At 44.6% G+C, this 21,130-nt stretch overlaps 1 protein-coding gene across 1 annotated transcript; it reads left to right on the top strand.

Annotated features, from left to right (window-relative positions):
- Nucleotides 1–7,571: 7,571 nt before the first annotated feature.
- Nucleotides 7,572–19,123, top strand: LOC124701129 (mediator of RNA polymerase II transcription subunit 12-like). The gene is given in 15 exon segments (XM_047233175.1): nt 7,572–8,102; nt 9,320–9,379; nt 9,595–9,700; nt 9,823–9,894; nt 10,481–10,534; nt 10,654–10,761; nt 11,350–11,499; nt 11,582–11,923; nt 12,034–13,833; nt 13,836–14,335; nt 14,800–15,290; nt 15,293–16,282; nt 16,285–17,359; nt 17,835–18,153; nt 18,312–19,123. Coding segments are annotated over 15 exon segments (6,642 nt in total). The 5' UTR covers nt 7,572–7,968; the 3' UTR covers nt 18,753–19,123.
- The last annotated feature ends 2,007 nt before the right edge of the window (nt 19,124–21,130 follow it).

Raw genomic sequence — 21,130 nt, 5'->3', positions numbered from 1 at the left:
TTGTCTATGTTGTCCCGGTATGGATGTCTAAGTTGAGAATAATCAAAAGCGAGAAATCCAATGCGAGCTTTCTCCTTAGACCTTTGTACAGGCGGTATAGAGGTACCCCTTTGTGACACTTGGTTGAAACATATGCTATGCAATGATAATCCGTGTTAACCCAAGCTAATTAGGACAAGGTGCGAGCACTATTAGTATACTATGCATGAGGCTTGCAACTTATAAGATGTCTTATACATAACTCATATGCTTTATTACTACCGTTGACAAAATTGTTTCTTGTTTTCAAAATGAAAAGCTCTAGCACAAATATAGTAATCAATGCTTCCCTCTGCGAAGGGCCTATCTTTTACTTTATTGTTGAGTCAGTTTGCCTATTCTTTCTATCTTAGAAGCAAACACTTGTATCAACTGTGTGTGCATTGATTCTTACATGTTTACTTATTGCACTTGTTATATTACTTTGTGTTGACAATTATCCATGAGATATACATGTTGAAGTTGAAAGCAACCGCTGAAACGTATATCTCCTTTGTGTTGCTTCAATGCTTTTACTTTGAATCTATTGCTTTATGAGTAACTCTTATGCAAGTCTTATTGATGCTTGTCTTGAAAGTATTATTCATGAAAAGTCTTTGCTATATGATTCATTAGTTTACTCATTATCTTCATCATTGCTTCGAATCGATGCATTCATCTCATATGCTTACAATAGTATGATCAAGATTATGATAGCATGTCACTTCAGAAATTATCTTTGTTATCGTTTACCTACTCGAGGGCGAGTAGGAACTAAGCTCGGGGATGCTTGATACGTCACAAACGTATCTATAATTTCTTATGTTCCATGTTACTTTTATGATGATACTCACATGTTTTATACACTTTATATGTCATTATTATGCATTTTCCGGCACTAACCTATTGACGAGATGCCGAAGAGCCGCTCTGTCGTTTTCTGCTGTTTTTGGTTTCAGAAATCCTAGTAAGCAAATATTCTCGGAATTGGACGAAATCAACGCCCAGGGGCCTATTTTTCCACGAAGTTTCGAGAAGACCGGAGGACTTACGAAGTGGGGCCACGAGGTGGCCAGACACTAGGGCGGCGCGGCCCAGGTGCTGGCCGCGCGGCCCTAGCGTGTGGGCCCCTCGTGTGGCCCCCTGACCTGCCCTTCCGCCTACATATAGTCTTCGTCGCGAAACCCCCAGTACCGAGTGCCACGATACGGAAAACCTTACAGAGACGCCGCCGCCGCCAATCCCATCTCGGGGGATTCAGAGATCGCCTCCGGCACCCCGCCGGAGAGGGGAATCATCTCCCGGAGGTCTCTTCATCGCCATGATCGCCTCCGGATCGATGTGTGAGTAGTTCACCCCTGGACTATGGGTCCATAGCAGTAGCTAGATGGTCGTCTTCTCCCCATTGTGCTATCATGTCAGATCTTGTGAGTTGCCTATCATGATCAAGATCATCTATTTGTAATCCTTCATGTTGTGTTTGTTGGGATCCGATGAATATTGAATACTATGTCAAGTAGATTATCAATCTATCATATATGTTATTTATGTTTTGCATGCTCTCCGTTGCTAGTAGAGGCTCTGGCCAAGTTGATACTTGTGACTCCAAGAGGGAGTATTTATGCTCGATAGTGGGTTCATGCCTCCATTTAATCTGGGACGATGGACGAAAAGTTCTAAGGTTGTGGATGTGCTCGTTGCCACTAGGGATAAAACATCGATGCTTTGTCTAAGGATATTTGTGTTGATTACATTACGCACCATACTTAATGCAACTGTCTCGTTGTTTACAACTTAATACCGGAAGGGGTTCGGATGATAACCTAAAGGTGGACTTTTTAGGCATAGATGCATGTCGGATAGCGGTCTATGTACTTTGTCGTAATGCACCGATTAAATCTCATAGTACTCATCATGATATATGTATGTGCATTGTTATGCCTTCTTTATTTGTCAATTGCCCAACCGTAATTTGTTCACCCAACATCCGCTATCTTATGGGAGAGACACCGCTAGTGAACTCGCGGACCCCGGTCCTATTCTTTACATCCGAAATACAAACCGCCGCAATTGTTCTTTATCGTTCTTCGCAAACAACCATCATCATCCACACTATACATCTAATCCTTTGTTTACGAGCAAGCCGGTGAGATTGACAACCTCGCCGTTACGTTGGGGCAAAGTTCCGTGATTGTGTTGTGCGAGTTCCACGTTGGCGCCGGAATCTCTGGTGTTGCGCCGCACTACACTCCTCCGCCATCAACCTTCAACGTGCTTCTTGGCTCCTACTGGTTCGATAACCTTGGTTTCTTATTGAGGGAAAACTTGCTGCTGTGCGCATCATACCTTCCTCTTGGGGTTCCCAACGGACGTGTTAATTACGCGCAATCAGTGGATAAAAAAAGCTGCCTCCTGGTTCCATCGACAGCTGGGAAAATTTCGAGGACATATTCGTGAAGAATTTCTTGTCCACGTGCAAGAAACCCACGTTATTGGAGCAGCTAAGGGCCTGCAGACAAAAGCATGATGAGTCAATGAGGATGTATATACAGAGGTGGAACATCATCAAAAACTCGGCAGAAAACATATCTGACGAAAGAGCAATAGATGCATTTGTCGCTGGAATCCGAAGGAGGGACTTCGTCGAGGATTTGGGAAGAACCAACCCGAAAACAATAGCAGCACTCATGGAAATAGCGAACCGCTGGGCAGATGGAGAAGATGTTGTTCATAATAAACGGCACAGGTCGCCCGAGGATGAGCGCAACCGAATTTCAAAATAGGCGACGATTCTCTCGACAGTTCTCAGACTATGACGCTCCCGGCCAAATATCGGCTGGTTTCCGAGGAAACAGCGGGGGAAACAATCGAGATGATTATCAAAAGAGTGGCGAGCAGCGAAACAATTACAAGGACGGCTCCCGTCCCAACAGGATAATGGACCAAGGTTTCAGAGGCCGTATGTATCACCCGAGGATCTCTTAAACGGACCATGCCAAATGCACTTTTTCCTCGACAACAATGGAAAGAGGCAGTCAGGACATCTGCAGAAGGACTGCCGAACTTTTCTAGCACTACATCGATATGCAGGGCATACCAGCACGCAGGCAGTAAACAGAAACCCTCAGGGGCCAATGAGTGAGATTCACCTTCCACCTCCACCCGCAATCACGGACGAAAATCGGCACCAGTTGCAGTTGGTGGCAGCTCCACAACCAGGTCCTTATATCGACACCAGTGGTGCGGTCTCGATGATTCAGAAAGGCAGGCCATCCAACAGAGCTCAGAAAGTAATCTCGCGACAAGTTTTTGTAGCAGAGAAGATGCCTCCACCAACAATCGAGTACCTGAACTGGTCAGGGCAAGACATCGGCTTCACTATAGCTGATCACCCGCAACAAGTTCCACGACCAGGACAGTCTGCTTTGATCTTACCAGCGGTGATCGCGGGATTCGACGTTTCACGAGTGTTCATTGATGGCGGGAGCAGTTTAAGCCTCATGTATGCATATACATTGAGGAAGATGAACATATCCTTGACAAACTTATTACCAACTGATACGCGTTTCCATGGTATCACACCGGAGAAGTCGAGCTACCCATTGGGAAAGATCAATCTCGATGTTCAGTTTGGAACCCGAGAAAATTACAGAAGAGAGAGGTTGGAGTTTGAAGTTGTGGATTTCCCGTCACAGTATCATGCTTTGTTGGGGTGACCCGCCTATGCTAGGTTTATGGCGGTACCACATTACACATACTTGTTGTGGAGACTCCCTGGACCCAAGGGCCCAATCACAGTGAAAGGCTCGCGCTAGCTGATAAGTGCGATAAGGATTTTCATCGACTATCAGAAACTTTCGGAATGCAAGCAGAGTATATGGCGTCAAGGCTAAGAACTGACTACGACGTGTTGCTATACATAGGGAGGCCGCTCAAGGAGCCCACCTTTGACACTACTAAAGATTCCAAGGAAGTGCAGATTCACCCGACAGATCCCAAGAAAACGACATCTATTGCAACAAACATGGACCTCTCATAGGAAAGCACGCTCGTCGAGTTCCTCCGTGAGCGCTGGGAAATCTTCGCATGGTGTCCACCTGACATGCCAGGAGTACCCAGGGAACTTGCCGAGCACCCTCTTAACTTAGATCCAATGGCGAGACCAATCAAACAACCTCTACACCCTCTTAACTCAGAGAAGCTGGCTTTATTAAAGAGTTACATACGGAGGCCACGTGGGTAGCTAACCCAGTGCTGGTCCCGAAGAAAAACACAGAGGTCCTTCGTATGTGCGTCGAATTCACGTGTCTCAATAAACATTGTCCAAAGGATCACTTTCCCCTCCCAAGGATCGATCAAATTATCGACTCCACGGCAGGCTGTGAACGTCTTTCCTTCCGGGATGCATATTCTGGTTACAAGAAGATCCGGTTAAAAGAAGAATATGAGGTCAAAACAACTTTTATAACACCTTATTGCGTGCCCAAGATCATCAAAATCGCAGTCTGGATGCTCAAGTTATGCTTATTCTCGTGTTGATGTTTCTACCAGTTTTTAGGGGGGCGGATAATCCGGACCGGATTCAAAATATCCGACCAAATATCTGGCCCCCTTACTGCGAGCAGTTTCCTCAAGTAGTTAGCCGTTTTCCGGGGGCCGGATTTTTGCAATAATCCAGCCCGTGAGGACCAAAACGGTCATATTTCGATGGGAGGGGGTATTTAAGACCCCCTTCTTCCTCCTTGGGCAGCTACCTCTTCCCCCATTTGCTCTCCACCATTGTTGACCTTGAGAGCTTGCCATATCCCTCTACTCCTCCTATGCTTCTTAAATCTTTTTGAGGGAAAAGGAAGAGGAGATCTAGATCTACATTTATACCAATCAAATCCCTTTCTTTGTGAGTGGAATCCTCTAGATCTTGATCTATGAGTTCTTTGTGGATTTCCGATGTTCTTCCTCCCTTATTCCCCCAATAGCTTTTGTAGCTTTGTTGGAATTTGGGAGTGAAGGATTTGCCATTGCATTTGGTGCATCAGTTTGAGCTTGCAACTGTGATTCGTGGAAGTGAAAGTGAGAAGGTTCTTCCTCTTGGATTCTTGGAACCCTAGACGGCTTAGTGGTCTTTGTGGTGTTCTTGGGGTCTCCAATTAAGCTGTGGAGATTGCCTCAAGTTTGTAGCTTTGTGGCTTAGTGGTGTTCTTGGGTCCTCCAATTAAGTTGTGGAGATTCCTCGAGTGCAAAGCCTTTGTGGCGGAATATTGGGAGCCTCCAATTAAGTTATGGAGTTAGCCCTAAGCTTTGTGCGGGTTCGGTGACCACCCTCAAGGTTCCATAGTGAATCGAGGACATCCTTTTTGGTGGGAATTCTCGAGGAGAATACGGTGGAGTGACTTGTCCACCACACCGCTCCAACGGAGAGTAGCACTTGCAAGAGTGTGAACTTCGGGATATATCGTTGTCTTCGCGTCACCTCGGTTATTCCTATACCCGAACTCTTTACTTATGCACTTTACTTTGTGATAGCCTTCGTGCTTGAAATTATATATCTTGCTATCACATAGTTTCTTGTATTGCTTAACATAAATTGTTGGTGTACATAGGTGAACCCTAGTTATATAGGTTTTGTGCTTGGCAAATTAAACGCTAGTTTTATTCCGCATTTGTTAAGCCATATTCGTAAAAGTTTTAAACCGTCTATTCATCCCCATGTATGCTGCATCCGTGTCCTTTCAGAGTTGAAGTGTATTGACAAAATAATCAAGAGTATACATATATGCACCCTCCATGTACGGTGCGTTCCGATAGATCTTTGATGTATTTTATATACAACACCGTGGCAAGTTTTGTGGAAGGTTGCCTATCGACTACGAAAGAGAAGATTTAAGGTAACCACAAATATGAAGTTCACCCACCGAACATCTCGTGAAGTTAGGTGTTGCTCGTCGGTATGATTTCTTATGTTTTAGTAGACTAACTTCCTATTTTTAGTATTCTTGTTTTTGTTTCCATTTTGCTTTTGTGAGCATAATAAGCTTTTTCTAGAAGTGGTAAGGGCAGACACTACAGTCAGCCACAACCGTACCAAGGCTCATGAAACTTATAGATGCCCTAGGATAGATTGAATTATTTCAGTACGCTTAGACCGTACGATTGTCTCCACCCGTATGAATGATCGTTAAACCCATTGTAAGTTTCATCTTTTCTCCGTGCCAAGATAGATAGAGAGAAGTCGGTAACCAAGGCGTTGGTCGGGCACCCCCTCCCCATACGAGGCACACAAAATTAGAATCATATCTTTTTAATATTTTGGAATAGTCGCATCCCAGAGATGGGTATGGTCACGGGTACGGTCGTCCACTAACCGTTTTCATCTCAGACGGTCACGGATTCATTTATATCTTTCCAAATTGTTAAGATTCTTTTCCTGGACGAGTGTAAAACTAATATCTCGTGATCCTTGACATCCTAAGCCCTTTATATACCCAATAGCGAGCTCTCTTTTGTCTATAGACCCTGATCTAATCTCATCAAAGAGCGATCACATGCCAATCAAGCTCTCTTCCCGAGGCATGTCAAAACTCAACAATGAGCTTCCCTGCGCCATGAGAAACCTCGAGAAGGATGGGCACACCTTGCTGGAGATGATGGAGAAGGAACACACAAGGTTTTCCCAAGTTGTGAAGGAGAAGGGAGGAAAGAGACACAACACCAACATGTGGCGTGGTAGCGAGAATATAAGGACGTCTACCGTCATGACATTAATTGCGCATGGGGCAGATGAGAGGGCATACAACAATTTTGTTTTATGACATAATCATGGGGGCCGGTATTTAGACATCAAAGAATCCATGAGGCTAAATACACCCTCTAATTTATAGTTTCATAAGAAAGTAGACATCCCACCTATGTAGGCTAGAGTCGTTCGATGCAGAAATTCATAACATAGCACGAGTCTTTCGAGGTGGAACAATGGAAAAATGGAAATAAGTGTTATGCACACGACATGAGTTTTCCTTAGAGTGTGGACGGTACCAATGGCTGACATATTACCTCAATTCCATAATATAGCATGTTTCGACAAACTAACTCAATTTGACATAATGTACTATATTATGGAGTGGAGGTAGTAGTTGTTAGGTTTTCGTCGTGTTTTTCTGCCTATGCGATTTCATTCTTTACATATAACAACTACCTATATCTGCACATCATACTTCACGACATTTGTTCACTCCATTATGTGACAAACATTGTTGATCCACGAACAAAAAATATTTTGAAAAGATTCTATATATCAATCCCATAAATTTCTTAACCTTTTGGAGAGCCTCTCACCTTTTTCCTCCTTGTGGCATAGTAGGTCAAAGAAAAGACTCTTGTCAAGAAAGAAAAAATCCCCAAAAAACCCAGACCAGATCTCCCTGTTGTCGTTCTCTCTCCTCATCGTCACAACCTAGAGCGAGAAAGTGACTAGAGGAGAAAGAATCGGCGGCTCATCCGAGCAGCAGTCTGAGGTAGAGTCTAGAGAGAGAAAGCAAACCCATCGGAGCCGGAACAGGGCAAGAGAAAGAGGAAAGGAAAGGAAGCAGCTTTAAAAAAGAGTCAAACTTTCTCTCTCTACAACCTCCTCTCGCCCCCCACAAATCGCCGTCACTGCCCCCTCCGTCCCCTCTTCCTCCGCCCCGCCCGTGCTCTCCTCCGCGCTCCGCTAGGGTTCCGGTGTCGGATTCGGAAACCCTAGCTCCGCCGCGCATTTCCCCCTCTCTCTCGGCGAAATTGTCCGCGGATTCCCGACTTCCGGCCGCCAAAACCCTAGCTTTGGGGTTGGGATCAGGGAATCCCCGCGGTTCGCGCTCGGATCCCGTCGAATCCGCCGGGAGCCGCCCTGATCCGGTTCTAGGGTTTCGCGCCGCGGCGGCGGCACTGGCATGCTGCTGCTGACTGCTGGGCGAGATGCAGAGGTACGCGGGCGCCGGCAACAGCAACAGCTCCGGGTTCTCCGGCGGCCCGGTGTCGAGCGGCAGGGAGAGCAGCTCCAGGCTAGAAGCGTCGCCCTACGCTTCGCCTAATTACCCGGTGAACCCGAGGTAAGCGCCCCTGCTCCCTCCCCCTTCTTTGGCCCGTGCAAAGATAGCTGCTTTCCATACTTGCCATTGGCAATATCGTGTAGCGGTAGCGAGCCGGGCGGCGCCACTTGGTTGTGTTCAGTTGGCAGGAGTAGTAGCGCACTGATTAATGACGATACTCCGCGAGCGAGCGATATGATATGCTAGTAATTGACTGTTGGATACCGTAGTATTGTCGTTTCGTTCGAGCCATTAATGTTTTTCCGTTGCCACGTGCGTGCCCGCAATTCCAGTAATGAACTCGCCGTATGCTACACTTGGAACCGAATGAATATCAATCCGTTGTAGAGTTTGTACAAAAGAAGATGAAGCTAAGCTACCCTGTTTATCCTGAAGACAGGAAAATCTTAGTTGTCTATTCATGCCATGATGCGACACGTGGATGTATTATCTATGATATTCTGTAGGTAGGTATCTCGGTTCTCAGTAGTATGTGCATGTCACGGTTTCACAGATCATCAAGTCCTTACAATTAGTTGATATGCCATCACAGTATACTTCAATCAATATGGTTGGAAGACAAAGGAACTTCCGGTTCCTGTTTGTTGTATGCCCACATAAATAAGCTTCCAGGGGTTCGTGCGGGATATCATTTAAATGGTACATGTCATTTGCAGAATGGAGATTTCTGTTTCTCATTGGGGTGAATGGACCCTCAACCTCACAAATACTCGCTCCGCTACAGTTTAACAGGCATACACGTAGTTTAACAGAAACTTTGACTATTAAATTGGTCAACCTGATATGAGTTATATGCCATGAAAGTTACACCATTGGAAACGTCTTTTGAATATAAATCCAATGGTATATCTTTTATGGCATATAACTTATATTTTGTTGGCCAAGTTGGCGGTCAAAGTTTTTCTTAAACTACGTGCAGGCCTGTTAAACTGAACAGGAGGGAGCAATTAAATTCGATAGGAACAACACGTGCATTTTTTTCCGCTAAAACTAAGCGTCTTCTGTCACCTTTTGCCATAAATTCGCAGCACCTAATTAATAGAATATAGGGTTCTTGACGACACGACTAGAACAAAATATACAGATGCCAATACCACCTTATTATCGCCATGGTCCTGTTGAAGTAAGCTGTCACTGTTATCCAAATCTGTCTTCTGTGTTTCTGTGACCAGTAATAAATTGTAACCTGTGCTTGCTAATCCTACTTTTTTTTTCAGGCGGCAACCACAGCTAGCTCCATACAGGCTAAAGTGTGACAAGGAACCACTTAACAACAAGTATGTATAAACTTCTGAACCCAAAGCAATTAACTGAAAGACCTAGGATATGCTGACTAATTTACATGCCCACCTCACACCACTTTCTCTGCCCTTAGTTTCAGTCTTGAGCCACTGTTTGCATAAACGGTCACATATATACTAGTTCTTTTGTCATGTGATATGGTTTCAGTTAACTTCATGCAGTATCCTTCTAAACTATGGCTCTTTTATAGGCTTGGACCACCTGACTTCTATCCTCAAACACCAAACTGTCCGGAAGAGACATTAACGAAAGAATATGTACAGTCTGGGTATAAAGAGACTGTTGACGGAATTGAGGTGCGTTTGGGAATAAAATCTGTTTACGATCCATTAGGGCCACCCCCTACTTGTTGAATATCGTCATGAGTTAAGAAAAAATATAAATTCACTATGTATGACTGCAATTATTTCTTTGATAGGAAGCAAGAGAGATCGTACTCAGTAATATATCATACTTCTGCAAGCCAGATATTGTTGCAAAATGCAAGGAGGTAAGAAACTCGGTCAATATCTGCTGAATTAGCTTGTGAAAGGATCTTGTTTCGCCATTATGTTTTTTTGTGGACGCCTGCTGTAACTAATCATCGCTTAATTTTTATGCTGTAACAAAATGATTGGCATACTTATGTCATACACTTTGTGTCAACCAATCAATTGGCATGGCTAGGCTAATGCCCTTTGGAACGCTGCTCCTTGGGGCATTCATGTTCTCATAATAATTGCTGGACAACACAATTTGTACGTGCGGAAGGCATGAATTTTAATCACAGTGGGTTGTCTTCCTCTAATGTTGGAGTTGAATTGGAGATCCTCTGGAGTTCACTTTGCTGATCTGTAACATTTCAAGGACGTGACTTTAACGTAAAGTGCTCAGGGAAGGGTTTTAGATATGTCATGTGTTTAATAGTGATTGTAGTTGCTAAACCTTTTTCGCTAGTGGACAGTACCTGGAACCATAAAATCACATCTTTAATTTCCTTAGTTACATCATTTTGCTTTGTTTCCTTGTTTGTCTGTTTGTGTATGGCATGGGCTACGGCTTCTTCACACTCTGTTGTTGTCCATTGTTTGCTGAAGGCACTAAAGAAGCGGTTGAGGGCTATTAATGAATCTCGTGCTCAGAAGAGAAAGGTATTGCGTCATCGTTCTTGATTTGGCCTATTTGCTTTAATGTAGATGGCTCTCAAACTTTGATCTCTCTTATATCTCTTGATATGTCAAACAGACCTGTTATTTTCCTGTTTTAATAGGCTGGCCAAGTTTATGGAGTTCCTCTTTCTGGATCACTGTTGATAAAACCTGGAGTTTATCCGGAGCAAAGGCCATGCAATGAGGACTCCCGCAGAAAATGGACTGAGGTTAACGAACTAATCTTCCATTTGTTAATTCATTTTTCTTTTCAATGGGACACTGGCAGAAGTTTTGTATTTTTATTTGATTTTCCCGAATTCTTTATCTCTTAACTTCTCTTTGCATGGCGTGGTTAGCTCTTTGCTTTAGTTCAGTATTTTGTTGTGGAACTGTGGGTTTTACTTCCAGTTAATGATGTATTATCTTCCTTGACTTTGGAGCTGCTTTGACTCCAAACACTGTATTATTGCTTTTTCAGTTATGTTATTAGGGTTTAGGGGATATCTTTATAGATTTTTAATAGAAAATTCTAAGTGAGACCCCTACAGTACATATAGGGACCCAAATTCGCGTCTGTAGAGAGATAAACCCATGATGGGGTTGTACATCCACTCCCCACAACCAAGTGAGTTAGGCTCACTTCCTATGTTCATAGATCTCCCATACTTGATATCAAGAATATTGCATCTATAAAGGGTGTGGAGGCTAATTGTTTGGGGATCTCAACTTGTGGTTCTTACGGGTGTGGAGTTTGCTTTTACCATTATGCTCACTTTAATTTTCTTGTATGTTTAATGTGTATCATTAATCTGCAGGCCCTTGCCCAGCCAAACAAGAGGCTGCGTTTATTATCTGAGCATGTTCCTCATGGTTATCGTAGGAAATCACTTTTTGATGTTCTCACTCGATGTAATGTCCCATTACTAAGGGCAACATGGTTTGTTAAAGTTACATACCTCAATCAGGTTTGCAATTCTTCTGAGCTTGTCTCATGCTTCCTACCAAACGCCATACTACATAATCGTAACAAAGTGTATTCAATTATAGCCACAGGTCCGACCAACATCCAGCAGTATTTCAACAGGTGCTTCTGATAATCAACGATCCAACCAGTGGACAAAGGATGTCGTTGAATACTTACAACAGCTACTGGACGAATTTTGTTCAAAAGAGGTACCTCCGTCTTTTAAGGAACAGCCATCACCAGGGCTTATTTCTGGGGCAACTCTAGTAAAAATGAAAACCGAAGCATCCTCTGTTGGTGGAGACACTGAAGAGCCTGTGGTGCACTTCAAATGGTGGTATATGGTTCGTCTTGTACAATGGCATCTCACAGAAGAATTGCTAGTTCCCTCGGTACTTATTGAATGGTTATGTTACCAACTTCAGGTACTTTTGTTACATTGAAAGATCGAATTATCATATTTTAGGATGTTTCAGTTTATCAGTTCCCTTGATTGGTTTTTCTTGTTAATGACTTTTTTCTACCCTCCATCCAGGAGAGGGATTCAGTCGAGGCCTTAGAGCTTCTTTTGCCTGTTGTACTAGGTTTGGTTGAGACCATCACTCTCTCACAAACATACGTGCGTATGTTCGTGGAAATTCTGGTTAGACGTCTGAGTGATGCTTCTGTTGTTGATAACCCGAAAAGGTCATCTATCTCTTCTGTCATAGCTGAGTTACTGCGATACATGGTACTTGCAGTACCGGATACATTTGTTTCTTTCGACTGCTTTCCTCTTCCTTCAGTTGTGGCCCCAGATGTATATGGTAGAGGTGCTTTGCTGAAGATAACTGGTGGTGGTGAAATCTCTAGTTCTAAGAGGCCGGATGTGTACCGGTACCTTTCCTGCGGTTATGCTGTGTGTTCAATTCAGAGACGTGCATCAGATCTTTCGACTCTTGCCAATCCCAACCTTCAAGCACGTGGTGCAGCAAAAGTGGTACAGGCTTTGGACAAGGCTCTTGTCACTGGAAATTTGACAATGGCGTATTCTTCACTCTTTAATGATCTATCTGATGCACTAATGGAAGAAAGGTGGATTAAAGAAGTCAGCCCTTGCTTGCAGTCTTCTCTAATGTGGATTGGAACTGTTGAGTTATCCCTAATCTGTTCTGTCTTTTTTCTTTGTGAATGGGCAACATGTGATTATCGTGATTGTCGTACATCTCCCAGTCTGAATGTAAAATTTTCAGGGAGAAGAGATTTATCTCAGATACATGTGGCAGTGTCTATCTTAAAAAACAAAATGAATGAGATGAATAACTTGTCTCGGTCTAAGAGTAGAAGTCGCATGGCAATGAATAATATTGGTAAAGGTTCTTCGTTGAATGATGCTTCTTTAGCAGCAACTACAGTGGATGATTCTTCTGGATTGAGAAATAATGCAAAGATTGAGGAGAAGAATGAAAGGAAGGATATGTTTGAAAGTCCTGGTCCGCTGCATGATATTATTGTGTGTTGGCTGGATCAGCATGAGGTTAGCAGTGCTGCAGGTTTTAAACGCGTGGATGTTCTCATCATAGAGCTTACTCGCAGCGGTCTATTTTATCCTCAAGCTTATGTAAGGCAGCTAATTATCAGTGGAGTAACTGATAGGAGTGGTACTTTGCTAGATATGGAAAGGAAAAGGAGGCACCACAGAATATTAAAGCAGCTTCCTGGGTCATCTTTATTTGATGTTCTTGAGGAAGATTTAGTTGTTGAAGAGCAACAATTGCGTGAGATGATGTCAACCTATTCTAGTGAGCGTCGCCTTGTGCTTTCTGAACTTTCGAGTGGTCTGTCAGTTGATGCAAATGACAGGGGTGAATATACTTCAAGTTCCTTCTTTCGGAAGCAGAGTGATATTTTGGTTGCATCAGGAGGCTCTAATCATAGCAGTGTGCCTGAACAAGTAGAAGATGTGAAAGTTATGGTGTCGAGCCTGTTGTGTTTTATTTATCCTCACTCAGTGGAATCAGAACATTGTGAAACCAAAATGAACTTCCAGGGATCATCAACTTCAACACTCACACAAGTGGATAATGGAGAAGTGAAAAATGGCTGTGAGGATTGTATGAGGATCAAGGGACAGAAATTGGATGAGAGAACCTCCCCTTACCAGGCGTTCCCATTGGTTCAATCAGATGAGGAAGATGCTTGGTGGGTAAAGAAAGGGACAGAGCTACATGAATCTTTTAAGGCTGAACCTGCACTGAAATCCATTAAACAAACCTCTAGAGGTAGGGCAAAAGTGGTTCGCAAAACACAGAATCTTGCACAGCTTGCGACTGCTAGGATCGAAGGCAGTCAGGGGAGGCATCTACTAGTCATCTTTGTGAGAGCAAGCTGAGCTGTCCCCACCATAAACCTAGCACTGATGGTGACAATGCCAAAGATGCGTATCACACAAGGATGACAAATCTGGCCGAAGTTGGGAAGTCGTTGAAGAAACTTAGATTACTTGAAAGGCGCTCCATCTCTGTGTGGTTGTTGAAATCAGTAAGGCAACTTGTTGAAGGAAATGAAACGACAGCTTGTAAAGCTAGCAATTCCTTAAGCTCCTTTTCCTCTCTGCCTGATGACAAAACTGTGTCCAAATGGAGGCTAGGCGATGAAGAACTAATGTCAATTCTCTATATACTTGACACATGCTGTGATTTAGTCTCTGGTGCAAGGTTCCTTGTATGGTTGCTAGCAAAAATTCGTGGTGGAATGGCTACGCTAGGTCAAGTCGGGAGAAGTGGTACGCATATGAAAAACAGAGATAACCAAGTTTGTCAGGTTGGTGAGGCACTTGTGTTCTCATCCTTGCTTAGGTATGTTGCTCCTAATGTCGATTCCATCAGTCTTTATTTAATCGAAGAAGACATGGGAAGGAATGAAAATAGAGGTTAATGAATTTTTATTATTAATTAGAGGCACCTGTTCTGTTTTCTTGTTTTTTGCTTCTATTTTCAATGCAACATATGGTCTAGATTTTGGTGACTCCACTTGTGTTCTCTGCAGTCCGTTCTCTTATGTATTCACCATTTTTCTTTGTCAGTTCAGTTAGACTCCTTTGTGTTTGTGGTTTTATATGTGGGCATGTTCAATGCTTTTTGAAGCAACTGTTAAGTTAAAGCCTTCATTTTTAACAGAACAAAGTTCTCTAGACCAGGGTAGACAGATGGTTATCTGTTATGATTGATTATGTTCCCCATTTTTTATGTTTTGGACTCTGTTATATACTTAAATTGTTATATCAATTTGCTCTGATGACTTTACTCTTTAACACTTACAGGTATGAGAACATACTTCTTGCAACTGATCTCTTGCCTGAAGTTCTCAATGCTTCAACGAACAGACATTTTGTGTTAGCAAATGCAAGGCATTCTGCACCGGCAGCTTTGCCTTATACCCGATATTTTTTAAGGAAGTACAGAGATGTGGCTAGCGTGGTTAGGTGGGAGAAGAATTTTAGGACCACATGTGACCAGCGACTGCTAACTGAGCTTGATAATGGGCGATCAATAGATGGTGATTTGATTTCTTCTTCAGGAGTTTCAGCAGGTGAAGAGATGGATGAGCAGGTCCGTCAAAAGCTGAATGGAAGGGGTTCAAGAATTGTTCCAAACATGAAAGAGATAGTGCAGCGGCAAACTGAAGAGCTTCAACGCAATTTGAAGGAAAAGAAAATTCCTGCAACGCCCAAGAGTCCCTCGTTTGAGAAGGAAGACGGTTATCAAATTGCACATGATACTGTTTTGGGCTTATTTGAATGTATCCGGCAAAACGGGGAGTAAGTTCAGATGGAGACCCTTCAGCAGTTTTTGCTGCTGTTTCTGCAATTGTTGTCAATGCCGGGCAAGCCATAGCTAAACATTTGGATTTCACAGGGGGTAACTATCATGGAGTTCCTTCTATTGGTAATTCATTGAACTTTGTTCGGCACACTTTACACGTCCACATAAGTTCTCTCTGCTTACTGAAAGAAGCTTTGGGGGATCGCTTCAGTCGTGTATTTGAAGTAGCTCTGGCTGTTGAAGCATCTTCAGCTGTAACAGCAGCCTTTGCTCCTCCTAAGATCCAGCGCAATCAGTTTCAACCATCTTCTGAGGCCCATGATGCCTATGGAAATCACACTAATGAACTTCTAAGTACCTCAGGGAAAGGCTTTGTTGGGAGGGCTGGAAAAGGTGCTGCTGCTATTTCTGCACTTATTGTGGGAGCTGTTGTTCATGGAGCTGTTAGTCTTGAGCGGATGGTTGCTGTCCTGAAAATAAAAGATGGCTTGGACATTCTGCAGATCCTAAGAGGATTGAGAACTGGCACTAATGGTGCGTCCCGTTCCACTGGAACTTTTAAGATGGATAATTCAGTAGAAGTTTTGGTTCATTGGTTTAGGATTCTATTAGGGAACTGCAGAACCGTCTATGATGGGCTTATTGCAGATATTCTTGGTGAGTCCTATGTTCTTGCACTCTCAAGGTTGCAGCAGAAACTTCCTTTAAATGTGGTCTTTCCTCCAGCCTATTCAATTTTTGCAATGGTCCGTTGGAGACAGTATATCCTTAGCCGTGAAGATGTGCAGGCTTACCAGAGTATTGAGAATGCAATAAACGACATCACAAAGCATCAACCTTTTCGAGATATCTGCTTCCGCAATACACATCAGCTGTATGATCTTCTAGCTGCTGATGGTGGTGATTCGGAGTTTGCTGCAATGCTTGAAATGAACTGCTCCGACAAGAATCTGAAGCACCTATTTATACCTCTCCGTGCCCGTCTTTTTTGAACGCTCTTGTTGATTGTAAAACACCAGCAGTCATCCAGATGGATGGTTCAGAACCTGGTGAGGCAAAAGAGAATGAGTTAAAACTCTCGGAGAAGCTTGGTCAAGTACTTGATACCCTCCAACCTGCAAAGTTCCATTGGCAATGGGTTGAGTTGAGGCTTCTTTTAGATGAACAGGCTCTTGCAGAAAAAATTGGAAAAGCTGAAAAAAGTAAGACACCAACATCGATACTGCGGGAAATTATTGATGGACTTCGATCGCTGTGCCCTAATTCTGAGAGCTTTGCCCTATCTGAAAGCGAGAAAGGGTTTACTGAAATCATCCTGTCGAGATTAGTTGCCAGACCTGATGCTGCTCCTCTCTACTCAGAAGTTGTCCACCTTCTTGGGAAGCTACATGATTCACTTGTTGTGGATGTCAAATGGATCCTTCAAGGGCTAGATGCCCTTCTGGGACGCAAGTCCACAAGACAACAGCTTGTAAGTCTTGCTCAAAGAAAAGGAGTTTCAGTAAAGACACAGGTGTGGAAGCCATGGGGATGGTCCAGCTTGCTTAGTGATGTAATGGCTAATAGAACTGCCAAAAGGAAATTGGAAGTCACTCCAATTGAGGAAGGAGAAGTTGTGGATGATGCTGAAGCCAAAAGGCCAATCAAAAGTACTCCCCATAATGTGGATAGAAGCATTGAAAGCATTAGATCTGTTAATAAATATGTAACCGAGAAAGCCCTTGCGGAATTAATGTTGCCATGCATCGATAGAAGCAATGCAGAATTTCGCGGTATATTTGCTGGGGAAGTAATCAAACAGATGGGAACTGTCAGCGAACACATCAAAGCAATATCACGAAATGGTACAAAACATGCTGGTTTGGTCCCTTCAGGAAATGAAGTTTCATCTAATAAACCCAGTGGTCGTAAAGGAATTAGAGGTGGAAGCCCAAGTATTGGCAGGCGAGGCACGGTTGGTAATGATCCAACCCCCCCTTCAGCATCTGCCCTGCAGGCAACAGTGTGGTTACGCCTCCAATTTATAATTAGGTTACTTCCAGTAATCTTGGCAGACAGGTGAGTCTAAATTGAAAAGCAAATGTCGTTTTGTTTGAAGTTACTTTTGCTTGGAGATGGTTCCCGATATTAGTTTTCATTATTAGTTTATTAACACATATTTGTTGTCACAAATTGTACCTGACTCCAGATACCCTAGGTTTCCTGATATTAGTTTTTAGCTATTACTTTGTTACACATATATTTATTGTCATAGGTTGTAGTTGACTCCAGATACTCTCAGTGTATTTCTCTGTTTTCGCATAATTGAGAATGTGGACAAGTTACCTTTCATTTGGGGTGTTCCACATGTCTTGAAAGTTGGTCCTAGCATCCTGCTGTCCTTGTGACATCTATTTCATGTGGTTCATGTATTCCCTCTATTCTGGTTTATAGGTCCTTTTGGTTTTTAAGGGCATTGCTGTGCCTCAAGTGCAACTTGTGATAATTTCTTTTCCTACTAATAATCACTTCCTTCTGTATATATAAATTGTAGGAACATGAGGCAGACACTTGCTTCTACGATACTATGCTTGCTTGCGGCGCGCATAATCTACGAGGATGCAGATTCACCCGTTCCTCCTGCCAATTTAGCTACGTTGAGGCGGGAAGTGGACTCTTTGCTGGAACCTCCTGTAGATGTCCTGCTGGATCGCCCAAGCGAGAGTCTTTTTGAGAGGCTTTTATGTGTTCTCCATGCACTGCTTGGGAACTCCAAACCAAGCTGGCTAAAGACAAAGCCAGTTTCCAAGCCACCCGTTAGAGCTCCGCGAGATATCACTGCATTTGATGTTGAAGCTGCTGTGGGCTTGCAGGTCAGTTTGATGCTTAAACTGATAAATATGGTTACGCCTTTCGGAAAACTTTTTTTGCATCATGTGCTATGATATTTTTTTTCTTTCTATCGTATCTGACATGCATTTCCTGAATGGTCTTCTCCTCCCACTTCTGACAAACTGCATCTGCTTTGTAGTCCGCATTGGACCATATGGAGTTGCCTGGGACAATCAGGCGAAAGATCCAAGCCGCTCTGCCGATCCTCCCACCATGTCGTCACAGGTCTATACAGTGTCAACCTCCTCAGCTGTCCTTGGCTGCACTATCACCACTCCAGAGCAGCACTTCATCCACCGCAGGCCCTCAACAAAAGAACACCCCTCTCAGCTGGGTCCCCACCAACATCTCAAGCAGAAGCAAGGCGACACTGCCTTCCCAGGACCCCGAGATGGAGGTGGATCCCTGGACCTTGCTCGAAGATGGCACTAGCTGTCCGTCTGCCTCGTCAGGAAGCAATGGGGCCAGCGGGATCACTGCTGACCACGCCAACCTCAAAGCGTGCAGCTGGCTCAAGGGTGCGGTCAGGGTGAGACGGACAGAGCTGACCTACATTGGGTCTCTAGATGACGACAGCTGACATATACAGTAATGCCAGCAAGGACGGTCTAGTTTTAATCAGCGGAATTCTTTTGTGTACAACAGGGTGGATATCTCGTGGCCTTATGGGGCGGCCTCCCGTGTAGAATACCGACCAACCTTTGCCCCTGTTTTGTTCCTAGGGCCCACTTTGCAGGAGCGACAGTGTACATAGTTGGGGACATTAGTCCGCTCCTCGAGCGATGGCCCTGTGTAGCTTATTCAAGAATTAGGAAAGAATGATGCAACTTAGCTGATTCGCTGAAAAGGCTGATATATTCTTTGGTCTAATTGTAGTGCAAGCTGGCCCCTTTAACTGATGTGGTTTAGCATGGTTATATATTATTGTTGGCTGGGCTCTTGGTTGTGAAACATCTCGTCGGTATCAAGTTGGTGCACTTGTCCAAGTGTTTCTCTCGCAGTACTCTCTGTCCAGAAATATAAGTTTGAGCTCATGGTCTTTCATCAATTGCGAGCTCATGGCCTCTTATATTATGGTTGGTTGGGCTCTCATTTGGTCGATGTCCAGTTGGCTGGGCTCTTGGTTGTCAAACATTTTGTTGGTGTCAAGTTGGTACATTTGTCTGAGTGTTTCTCTTGCACTACTTGCTCTGACCGCAGCGACCTCATGGTCATATTATGGATGGTTGGGCTCTTGCTTGTGAAACATTTGGTCGGTGTCCAGTTGGCGGACTGTCTCTGTCCAGAAATATATAAGGCGCGTTATTATATCTTGGAGTTCGGAATTCCTGGGGCTCTAGCTCTGTCCAGAACTAGAGCATGGTGTTTCCTCACTAGAAGAGTAGGGACCTGTTCACACAGGACACTGCAGCATCATCAGATTTGTGTTTGGAAGCAAGAGGGTGCCAAAGGTCATCGCAAGGCAAGTGCTTCTTCACGAGACCTAACCTCTTGAATTTCTTTCGGTAACTGGATGGATTTCCAAAAGGCGGACGATACGAAGTGGACACTGCAAAACAAAGGAATGAGGCACAACGGACCAGCTCGAATCTTAGCCAACCTCAAAGGAACAAGGCACAGCGTTGGCGCCGTCTCATTGCAGACCCCACCTTCCTCCGCCACTGCTAGCCGGCCTCCGCCCTCGTCGGCTTCTTCACTCAGCACTCCCGCGATCAATATGACCCGGCCCGGAAACAACATCATCACCCACACGGTTGTGCATGCCTTCGTCCCAGCGCTGCGATCTCCCCGCAGCCCCGTCACCCGGATTCTTGGCTCTTTCGTCCCCGCAGCCGACGCCCTCCTGAAACATGGGACGCCGCTCGCCTCGCGCGGGGGTCTCATCCTCCTGCGCGCCCTCGACCGGAGCTACTGCAGGTCCGCAGCACCGCCACCCTTCGATTGTCCGTGTGCAACCCGCTTGCCGGCAGCACGCGTGACTTGCTCCCCCGCTGGAGTGGTTTAGGGTTTTATACTACGCGATGCTGCTCGCCGGTGCCAACTTCCACTCCTCCAAATTAGGCTTGTACAAGGTGATAATCATCGGTTTGAGCGGTGGGGACATCAAGAAGCACCATCCCCACCTTCACATCCGGCGGTGATCCGAGCTGGAGCGCGCCTCGAAGGTGCTTCGTGAACCTTTCCGGCGGGTGCGGCCTCTGGGGTTTGCTAGGACCAGGCGCTGCCATTGTAACCCAAGGCACGGCACACTGGCTCCTCCGTACGTGACACATTTACCTTTTACATCCAAATGGTGAGCGCCACGACTAGCGAATACTCTTTGAAGAAGCGCGTCGATTTCGTCGAGCCAGCTTCCCTTAGGCTCGTACAAGTATGACGAACCACGGATCCTTGTATTGGTAAGCATGCACAAGTATCTAAGCCTATCCTAAAAAAATCTTCATAAAATTATCAAAAGCTGGGGGGTGGGGGTGGGGGTGTGTGGGGGGGGGTGGCCCCCCTGACCTACACATAGCGGTCAGGGTGAGACGGACGGAGCTGACGTACATTGGGTCTCTAGATGACGACAGCGGACATATACAATAATGCCAGCGAGGACGGTCTAGTTTTAATCGGCGGAATTCTTTTGCGTACAACATGGTGGGATATCTCGTGGCCTTATGGGGCGGCCTCCCTGTAGAATATACCGACGTCCAACCTTTGCTAGCACTAATCTTGTTACAAGTAGCGGTTGTTAGTATATTGGCATGCACGATAAGTGGTCATGATGTTTCTAGCTCCGGCAAACCAGTAAGAAGTAAGATCCAAGATGTAAGTTGGATAGTAGTAGCAGCTAGAACTTACTCAGCTAGCTGTACATGAGCTGCATGTACTGGAAATAGTGCTTGCCCGCCGTGGATGGGAGGCCGACCGGGGCGAGTTACTCTCACATGCTAGCAACAGTGGAGCTTGCAGAAA

The sequence above is a fragment of the Lolium rigidum genome, chromosome 3, assembly GCF_022539505.1.
Source record: "Lolium rigidum isolate FL_2022 chromosome 3, APGP_CSIRO_Lrig_0.1, whole genome shotgun sequence".
Taxonomy (NCBI): Eukaryota; Viridiplantae; Streptophyta; class Magnoliopsida; order Poales; family Poaceae; genus Lolium; species Lolium rigidum.
The sequence above is the reverse complement of the archived record's forward strand: the minus strand, read 5'-3'. Positions and strand labels throughout refer to the sequence as shown.